Below are 10,803 nucleotides of genomic sequence, written 5' to 3' on the forward strand. Positions count from 1 at the left end.
GTGAGAAACATAAAAAAAAAAAAAAAAACACACAATGAGATACCACCTCACACCAGTCAGAATGGGGAAAATTAACAAGGCAGGAAACCACAAATGTTGGAGAGGATGCGGAGAAAAGGGAACCCTCTTACACTGTTGGTGGGAATGTGAACTGGTGCAGCCAGTCTGGAAAACTGTGTGGAGGTTCCTCAAAGAGTTAAAAATAGACCTGCCCTACGACCCAGCAATTGCACTGTTCTGGATTTACCCCAAAGATACAGATGCAATGAAACGCCGGGACACCTGCACCCCGATGTTTCTAGCAGCAATGGCCACAATAGCCAAACTGTGGAAGGAGCCTCGGTGTCCATCGAAAGATGAATGGATAAAGAAGATGTGGTTTATGTATACAATGGAATATTCCTCAGCCATTAGAAACGACAAATACCCACCATTTGCTTCAACGTGGATGGAACTGGAGGGTATTATGCTGAGTGAAGTAAGTCAATCGGAGAAGGACAAACATTATATGTTCTCATTCATTTGGGGAATATAAATAATAGTGAAAGGGAATATAAGGGAAGGGAGAAGAAATGTGTGGGAAATATCAGAAAGGGAGACAGAACATAAAGACTCCTAACTCTGGGAAACGAACTAGGGGTGGTGGAATTGGGAGGAGGTCAGGGGGTGGGGGTGAATGGGTGATGGGCACTGAGGGGGGCACTTGACGGTATGAGCACTGGGTGTTATTCTGTATGTTGGTAAATTGAACACCAATAAAAAATAAATTTATTATAAAAAAATATTCTTCAAGGGCAAGAACTAGAACATATGTGGCAAGAAACACTTGTGTTTCTGCAGATTTTAATGGAGTAGGGGTGGACTGGGAACTGGAATCAAACAGACAACTCCAAAAAACTGTTTTAGTGAATTGTGGTGGGTGAGTTGATTAAGTATTGATCAGTGACCCAGCTCAGGTCTGAAACAGCCTCAGATCCACCTTCTGAATAAGCCATAAAGCAAAGAACTGTCCACTGATTTAACTGGTAATCTCATTGGGGAAGCTGTGAAGTCCTTGGGAACAGGAAGTTAAGAAAGTTTGAAAATGCACTTAAATATTTGTCTTTTTAAAAATCACTGTTCCAAACATAACTAAGGCAAACAAGATTAATTAAGGAACAGATGGTCTTGAAAACTCTGGATTCATTCTTATTTGAGAGTCAGGAAGTACCTGCTCTAAATTTCATTAGGTATCTTAGGATACATATATTTAGCATGTAAATTCTTCAGGTGCTGGGTTTGAATAAATCTCATGTTTTGGAATAATAGTGCAGTCTCTGGACCCCTGAGGATCCTGTGACACCAAAACTAGTTTCTAAATGATGGTAAGATATTATTTTCTATTTACTATATCCTGGTTGTAGGGAAATGTGCTGGTGTCTTTGCAGGAATCAAGTAGATAGGATCAGACATTGTGTTCTTTATTGCCATGTATTCACTGTTAAAAGAAAGATGTCTTACTTTAAAATGTCCTTGACAAAGCAGTGAAAATTTATGAAATTTCAGCCTACATGTCTTTTAAATATTCTGTACACATTAAGTACTTCTTTTGCATACCAAAGTACAAAGTTGCCTATAGGAAAAACCATTGTTTGAGTTGCAGGCTAAATAACACTTTTACTTAAAAGAATGTCTATAAACTATCATTCTATAAAAAATGAATGAAATGAGTATGTCATTTTAAGAAAAATAATTGTTATCAAGTGCCAATAATAACATTTAAACTTTCAAATGAAAATTGAAATTTTGGAAAAATGTGTATCTACCACCATGAACTTGGAGCTTCCCCAAATTCAAAAGACACTTTTGGGATGAGATTTGTAGTTATTATATGGATATTAACAAAGGTAGTATTTTGATATTGCTTAATGAAATGTGTCAACATTTGGAAGATCTGCATAATTCAGTGAACCAGTAATTTTCAAATGATCAATGCATGCTGTTACAAAGCATGCATTAGTAAAAGACCCATTCAAAGTATAACATACACCAGTGAATTTTAATGTAACACAATACAAAAAGTGAATTAATATGGTTTCTGATTCCACATTGCAACAACCATTAATAACTTGTCAAGTTTTGGTACCATATCAAAAAGTAAGATCCACAATTATCTGAAAGGCCTTTGAAATATTCTTTCTTTTACTAATTACACATCTGTGTGAGGCCGGATCTTCTTTATATACTTCAACCAAAGCAACACATGCCAAAAATAGAATGCAGAAGCAGATATGTAGATCCAACTATCTTTAGTTAATCCAAATATAAAAAATATTTGCAAAAATGTGTAAAAATGATCCTTCTTGCTAGATTTTCCTGTCTTGGAAAATATAATCATTTTTCATTAAAAATAAGTTATTTATATTAACATGTAATGAGGTTGTCCTGTTATTTTTAAATTAATAAGTAATTAAACCTTCTTAGTCTTAATTTCTAATATGATAAGTATCAACAGACAAATTGATATAGACATATGTCTCTAGGCTATAAACTCTTTAGAGTCCTTAATAATTTACATGGTGTAAAATATCTTGGGGCCAAAATGTGGGAGAACTGCTACTAACAATGATTAATAATTATTATATAATAAAATAATCTAATGAGTATCAGCAACACAGAAAACATTCTCACTTTCTTTTGTTGGCATGAATGCATACATAGATAAGAGGACTCTATACACGCATGGATAAATAGATAAATGCTTTCTCCTCGCCTCAGACCTTGGGGCAAAGAGTTGAGTTAATCACAAACCTCAGTCTGTGATTAATGATTCCTGTAAAACTCTGCTCCTGTTTTATTTAAACTCTTCTAATGTGTTTGCTATGTATCCATTTTTGGTTTTGTATATGTATTTGTAAAACATATATTATGGTTTTATGTTGCTTATATTTTTATAGATTTACATAAGTTGTACTGTGAAATATATAGATACTTATATCTATATAATTTTCTTTCTAATCTTCATCTTAGTATTATATTTTAAAGATCCAGCCTTGCTATCATATACTAATGAAAAAAGCCAGACAAAACATCTGACTTTTGTATATTTTTCTCATCAGATGCAGCTAGAGATTTTATGGCGGCATTTGAATATTTTACCCTTTACATGAGAAACATGAAAAATCACCTCTGAGCTATAAAATTCATACAACCAAATACAGAATGATTTTACCATTTGTTCTCAAAACCCATGCCACTGAACAGCTTTTGTTGATAGTCTATGTGGGCCATATGCTCGTTCACACCATCAAGGTTCCTTATAGACATGAGACGGACTGCAGAACTTCAACATTTTGTCTTCCCAGCTATATGATCTTAGGCAAGTTACTTAACCTCTCCTTCCATCTCATCTGTAAAATGGGGTTAATAATAGTACCTTGTTTTATGGTGTTGATGGATAGGTTAAATGAATTCATATTTGAGAAGTGTTGAGAATGGTACCTGGAACATAGGAAACATTATATGTATATTTGTGAAATGAAATGAAATGAATGAGGGCATCTAACTTGTTTCCACAAATAGTGATTTGCTTTTCTCATTAGAGCATTTCTCCCCTTTATCTTTCTGGGGAAAATGTGTTGGGAACAAAACATATCTAAAGGATTATAGATAAAGAAGCTCTTACTCTGTTATTTTATAGGCATTCAGTTTTCATACCTTGTAAACAAATTTTGAAAACTCCAAGAATGACATCATATCCTTTAAAAACTTTATATAAAAGTTCTAAGGAATGATTAGATTCTCAGAATAAGAATCAGGAGCAAAGATTCATTGATCAAAAAGATTCATGTGTGTTTAGAATAAGAAAATGAAAGGACTGTACTTATCACATAAAATATAGTAAGTTGCCAAGCTTTTTAGGGATCACAAAGTTATTCTCTTTCCCCCCTCAAGACTTCTATGACTTCGCCGTTCTCTCCTGGCCATAGAAAACAGAATTCCCAGTGCCAGGAGCTCTGAAGTCAGAGCAACTACAACAGCCTTCAGGTGCTTTCTATGACCAAGTAATTCCTGGCATGAGGCATTACATTTCTCATTGCTTTTATCCTTATCACTGATGACGATATCATTTTGGAAGCACGAACTAAATATCATAAAAAGATGAGCATTTTTAATGGGATCTGAAGAAATCTTTCAAGTGAAAGGCCAGCAATGGGATGAATTTCTTAATTTGAAAAGCAGGCTTAATTTAATTGTTTCAAACTGTTTTCCATTATAGGCCATTGCTAACTTTTTTTTTCCAAGAGTGCTTGCAATCACTTACTTCTCAGATCGGGGGCCTTGGAATAAAGCCAGATTAACTCTGAGCTGTGAATTTTACAAATGCTCTTGTTTAACCTATAATCGATTTAAATAGAGCCATTCTACAAAATGCAAACATGGTAATTGGTGCAATTTTATTTTTTTGCATGAAACAGCATACAAGAATATGCTGGCTTTGACTTTCTGGATCTTTGCACAGCCAGAAGTCTGGCAGAATAATCACTGAAGTTCAAATTAGAGCCCCAGATGGAAACACAAACAGGGGCCACCACTGTGCCTTTTTCATGCTTGGAAGCTCAGTGCTGGACAGAAATGTGTTTCTAGTTAAAATGTAATCATTTCCAATTCCTTCTGATCACTGGATCATATTGGAAAGAAACAGCCTGAGGACTACAATTGCTTTTAATTACCACTGAATGTTGATTTAAATTTTTCATTTCCTTTCCATACATTTGTATCTTTATAGAACAAACAAGCATAAAATAAAGATATGGCCTCTTTATATTTTAAGTGTATTTTGAGAAAGATCTTTATTTAACATTACTCTCTTTGAATTGGAATTTCTTTGTCAGGATTGGATTTTCCCAACTTTCCTTACCATGGATTGCCAAAAGAGCCAAGTCAGTTTAATATTCTTGAATGGTCAGGTTTAAAATTAGGTGATTTTTTGTTTTTGTTTTTTTTAATTCAGTAAAACTCAAGAGAGTTCATATGCTTCTCTGATTAAAGAATTTAAAACTGTAAGATACTTTGGACAAGGTTTTTTTCCAACACCACCGTGCTTCTACTTTTCCACACCATCTTAAAAATGAATGTATATCAAAGATTATTGAGAGAGACAAGGTAAAAAAACAAAAATCAAATGAATCAAAAAGCCAAAAATATCCTCCCTCACAATAAATCTTTATGGAATATTCAATATTTCAAATTTTACATTAGTTTTGATTGTAATTTATTACTGAAATGCTATGAATAACAACTATTCTTATTTTTATCTAGGACCTAATACATATATTCTAAAACCCACCTAAAAATTTTGGGTGAATAGTGGCATCCAAATTCTGCTCAAAATAGGAATGAATGGCAATAGGATGTTGCATGGCCTCATGTGATTTTTTTCTGCCGTGTTTCAATTCTGAAGAACCTACATGGTAAAGTAAATGTACTTTTTGAAGCCTTTCTGGTTATTTCAAGGTTTCTATCACAGATTGAGGAAAAATGTCTTAGGAAGTTGATTCTACTATAGAAATAAATGATCTCTAAAATGAATCTCATATTTGGGTTCCCGTGGAGACATTCGAAATAAAGAGAGGAAATTTATATGTGTATCTGGTAAGATTTCATAAAGCAGTATGTTTAAGCAATCCACAAAATGTTATTAATAGCAAAAGTTGTGGAATTGGAGATACCTAGGTGGTTCAAATTATCTTACTAATTCTGTGACCTTGGGCAAATAACTCAACCTCTCTATGTTTAAATTTTCTTGCCTGATAAGTGGCCAATTATAGCCCCTCCCACAAGAGTTCTGAAGAAAATTAAATCAGATAAAATGAAGTGTTTGGCACCAATAACAGAAACATAGTTCTGAATAGCAATTACAATGGTATGCTTATGTATATGGCAATACACAATAAAAGAATAAACTACTAGCCCTGCCTGTAGAAGTACTATTTTCTTACTGAGTTTTGATACACATACATGAGAAATTGTCTCTATTGCAAATCAGAATATGACTCAGTGAATCTAGTAAAAGCTTTAGGACTCTAGAGAGGAAGAAATTACTCTGGAATGCAGTTGTCTGATAAGGCTTAATGGGAGGGAGAGGATTTGAGCTGGATTGTAAATGAAATGTAAGATTCATATATTAAGAAAAGAGATGTGCTTTATTTTAAATATGAGCAATGGAGGAAAAGTGGTCATTTGCATGGGACTTTGTGGAATATCTCTAGACCAGTGAATATATGCATTTGGCTAGAATGTAAGGTAATTTTCTGTGAGAGAGAGTTCTGAGAAGATATAAAAAGAAGATTATGGATTTTTTTAAAAAGATTTTTTAATGTATTTATTCATGAAAGACATGCACAGAGAGAGAGAGGCAGAGACACAGGCAGAGGGAGAAGCAGGCTCCATGCAGGGAGCCTCATGTGGGACTCAATCCTGGGACCCCAGGATCATTACCTGGGCCAAAGGCAGGCACTAAACCACTGAGTCACCCAGGGATCCCTATATTATGGATGTTTTTAAGGCCCTGGCGTTTTGTGAGTAGAGGAATGAGATGATAACACTTGAGGAAGATTTACTTGGTTGCTTCTTGTTAGATTAGTTGAAGGAAGGCTGGGGGGGGGATGAAGGTCGATGAAGCAAGAGGTAATTCATATGAGGAATAGGATGGAGGTCACGAGATTGGAAAGAGAATATAATGATAACACAAAATTAGATAATGTAGTTTACAACTATTACCTAGTTTAATTCTCTTAATGACCCTGAAAAATATAGCTAGACGGTGGAAATGATACAAGTTGAAGTCTAATTTTCTGATTCTACAACTCAAGCACTTAACCACTGTCCCATAGTGCCTGCTACATATGAGAAAATTGGTGCCTAGAAGTTTGTGCATTATTTCCTTTGCAAAATACAGTTTCCTTTTATATCAAATTCTAGCTTGATCAATACTGTAGAAATAAAGATCAACCAAATGTAAAAAGCAAAGTTGGGAAAGCTTCAGAGTGGACGAAAAAAAAAGGCTTCAGGTGGGTCCTGATTGGAATCTATTGGTATAGAGAAGCTATAGGCAGGCCAACTAGAAGTGAGGCATCTTTCATGATTGGTTAGGGGTCTGTACTTGACTTTCTCTACTTGGTCCTAAACTGGAAGTGGGGACAAAAAGCAGAAAAGCTATCAATTATGAATCAAGTACTGGCCATTTTGGTCTGATTGTTACAGGAGTTATTGCTTAGCTTCCTGGATTGTTATGAGAGATAGCAATCTGGCTTCCTGTAAGTCTGACTTAAAGTTAGTTGGCTTCCTGGGTTGTTTACTGTACATAAAGGGGTTCATTTCCTGGGCAGGTTCCTATAGGTTGTAAACCAAAGTTCTATTTTTGTATATGGTCTATCTATTTTCCATTTGTATATTCAATCTCTCAAATACATTTTTATGGCTTAATTTCCTTTGAACTCCCTAAATACTTTCTGATTCTGGTGAAAGAAACATTATTCAAGATACAAATGCTAGAAATCTAATTGAAATTTTATTTAGGAGTACAAAATTAAAATTGGTATCTGAGGCTTATAGACATATGATATTTTATCACAGATTGAACAATATGCCTAATCTACATGTGCCTGGTTGTATATTTCAACTCAGTTTCATGCCCACCCTATTTCTAAATTCTCCCTTCCATTCCAAGGGAGGACTCTGGCAACTACATTTACCAGGATCCCTAGCCAGCAGATTTTAGGTTAGAATCTCAAGTGAGAGGTTTATCCTTGAAATATAAAAAGAGGGGGAAATCCATTATTCTTCAGGCATGGGCAGACAGCCATGGGCAGGCAGGTGAGGATTAGGAGATGGTTAACATGAAGTTTTGCCCATGGCTTCCAAACATCCTCATTTCTGAAAAACACTCACTTTGGTGAAGTAGCTAAGGTCAACAAAGGCAGCTTTCTTGGTATTCTTGTACTTCTAGATTTCCTGAAAGTTTTCAGGGGCTTCCCTAACATTTGCTCTCCTAGCACTTCAGATTGTTTAGTAAATCTTTAATTCCCAGTGTTAAACCCCATTTTGTTCAAAATGCCTACAGTGATTTTTGTTCTTCTCACTGATCCTGAGGAATGATCAGGCAAGCATTATACCAAAAATAGGGATTTACAAATTCTCTAAGAATGTTCTTGATGAAACAGGAAACAATTGTTAAACAGTGAAGACAAGATAAAGAGAGGCACAGCATGAAGATAGAAGCAGAGAGAGAGTCTAAGATGCTACACTGCTGACTTTGAAGATGTAGGAAGGGGACAAGAACCGAAGAAACCTAGAGAAGGCAAGATATACAAAGAGAGGTCCATGTAGTCCCTCATGTGAGTAAGAAATTAATTCAGCTAAAAAAAAAAAGAAATTAATTCAGCTATTCTGGAATAAGAACTGTTCTTCTTAGAAGAAATGAAGTCAGCTGTTCTGGAATAAGAGCTATTCTTCTTGGCCACTGTGCAGCAGAAATCATTGACTTTAGAAGTAATACTGTCCATTTGAGAACTGGAACACAGCTATTTTGAATTGGTCAGCAATGGTCTGAGGGATGAGATTTGATACCACTATATTGGAAAGCCTAGGACTGAAGCACTTTCATACTGGATGGTAGACAGATAGTGGCACAAGGTCATGTTGGTCAGTGAAACCAATAGCATGGCTTATTCAAAGGAATCATCTGACATGGGAATATTATCTTTATGCCAAATGTATACATAACATAGTGCTGAACTTGAATCACATTTGTCCAACTTGCAGTGATTTCTTAAGCCTGGCATAAGGAATAATGGATTTTCAGGAGCTTTTGGCCAAGAGGCCAACAAAACTAAATTATGCAGTGACAAGACCTAGTTAATTGTAAAACTCTCATTACGAGATCTGCCAGCCAGGTGAGTTGATTGCTCTATAGAGACTAAGTCTCCTGGGTTAATGGTGATCACTGCGGGAACTGAACATGCAAAGTGGTGCTGTGGAGTGTCAAAGGATGTCCTATCTCCCTCTCAGTTGCTCCCTAGACTACCTCCCCATGCACTTTGCTAACCAGTGCTGTAAAGTCTGCTGACCAAAACGTATCTCTGCAGGAAATGTCCTTGCAGAAGGCCAGTGGATTTTAACTAAGAGATGCTGGGAATGCTGAGGTGGAGTTTCAGTAAAAATTATAAAAGCATACCTACCTTTGAACTGCTCAGAAAAGGATCACATGCAGTAGAGGTTATAACTTTTGTGCAGACAGACCTAAATGTGGTGAAAACTTACAGTGCAAAAACTAGAATACAGAAGCTACTTGGGAGCGCGAGAATGGTACATCTGTGGCCAGAGAGACTCTGCCTACCATGAAAATATTGATGAGTGTGCAGCTAAAATGCATTACTGTCCTGCCAATACTGTGTGTGTCAACTTGCCTGGGTTATATCGCTATGACTGTGTCCCAGGATACATTCGTGTAGATGACTTCTCTTGTACAAAGTATGATGAATGTGGCCACAGGCAACACATCTGTGACAAGAATGCCATCTGCGCCAACATTGTCCAGGGACACAGCTGCACCTACAAACTGGGCTACGTGGGGAATGGGACCATCTGCAGAATGTTCTGCCAAAAGGGCAGCAGATATGAAACATCGTGGCTCCTCACAAATGTGTTTGTCCTCTGGATTTCAAAGGAACCCACTGTGAGAAAGACATTGATGAATGTACAGGGGGGATCATTGGGTGCCACAACCATACCTGCTGCGTTAACCTGCCATAGCAGTACCACTGTGTGTGCAGAAGCAGTTTTTATGAGGATGGAATCCTGTACTGATGTTGATGAATGCGCCTTCAGAACTCATACCTGTTGGAGCGATTCTGCCTCCATCAACCTGGCATGGGGATTTGACTGCATCTGCCTTTCTAAGGCCCTCCTGCTCTGGTGACTGCCCCAGTGGAGAGCTGCAGTGCAATAGGCAGGTGTGGATCTTGAAAGAAACTGGTGTTCTCTCTGTCCCTGCAAGGACCAAAAGATATCCTGCCAATAGACAGCTTGTGATTGCTGGAATCCAAACGTTGACCTTTTCTGTTGCCCAAAGTGTGACACCAGGGTCACAAGTTAATATTTAGATCAAAATGGACACAAGCTCTATCAAAGTGGAGACAATTGAACTCACAGCTGCTAGCAGTGCTGGTGTCTCGAAGAAGAAATAGATTACTGGCCACTTACTCCAATTTGAGCTGGGAGTACATAGCCCTCTTGGAAAGGCATTGTTTTCCTGCCGGGTCAGTGACCTCTGCCTAGCTGATAACATTGCGTATGACATCAGAAAAACTTGCCTGGACAGCTGTGGCATTTCAACTGCTTAGCAGTTCAGTCTGAACATGGCTGGATCTCCTTGCACAATCTGCAGATGCAAGAATGGAAACGTCTGCTATTCTGTGGATTTGGAATATTTTCAGATTAATTGAAGTATTTAAAATGGACTCATCATCATGGGAGAAAATGGAGAAAGTGACCATACAGTATGATGAAGAACAGGAGTTGTTTTTGTTTTTTTTTTTACCACAGACAGTTATCAAAGTCTGCTTCTGAGGAGGGTGTTTGAGGAATGCATTTTGGACCTACCACTTGGTTCATCCATGCTAATGTAGTCTAGATGACCTACAGGACACTGCATTTAAGTCTTTGGTTGGTAGAAGTTTCCCATATTGTAAATCATGTTTCCCTTATCAGATCATTTGCAAATATATTTAAATGATCTCATGGTAAATGTTGATGTAGTTT

General features: G+C 36.7%; 1 protein-coding gene across 1 annotated transcript; it reads left to right on the forward strand.

Annotated features, from left to right (window-relative positions):
- Positions 1-9,204: 9,204 nt before the first annotated feature.
- LOC112665538 (protein kinase C-binding protein NELL1-like) lies at positions 9,205-10,554 on the forward strand. Its single transcript, XM_035707463.1, has one exon. It carries the CDS (start codon positions 9,410-9,412, stop codon positions 9,959-9,961), a length of 552 nt encoding a protein of 183 aa, XP_035563356.1. The 5' UTR covers positions 9,205-9,409; the 3' UTR covers positions 9,962-10,554.
- The last annotated feature ends 249 nt before the right edge of the window (positions 10,555-10,803 follow it).

The sequence above is a fragment of the Canis lupus genome, chromosome 27 (genome assembly GCF_003254725.2).
Source record: "Canis lupus dingo isolate Sandy chromosome 27, ASM325472v2, whole genome shotgun sequence".
NCBI lineage: Eukaryota > Metazoa > Chordata > Mammalia > Carnivora > Canidae > Canis > Canis lupus.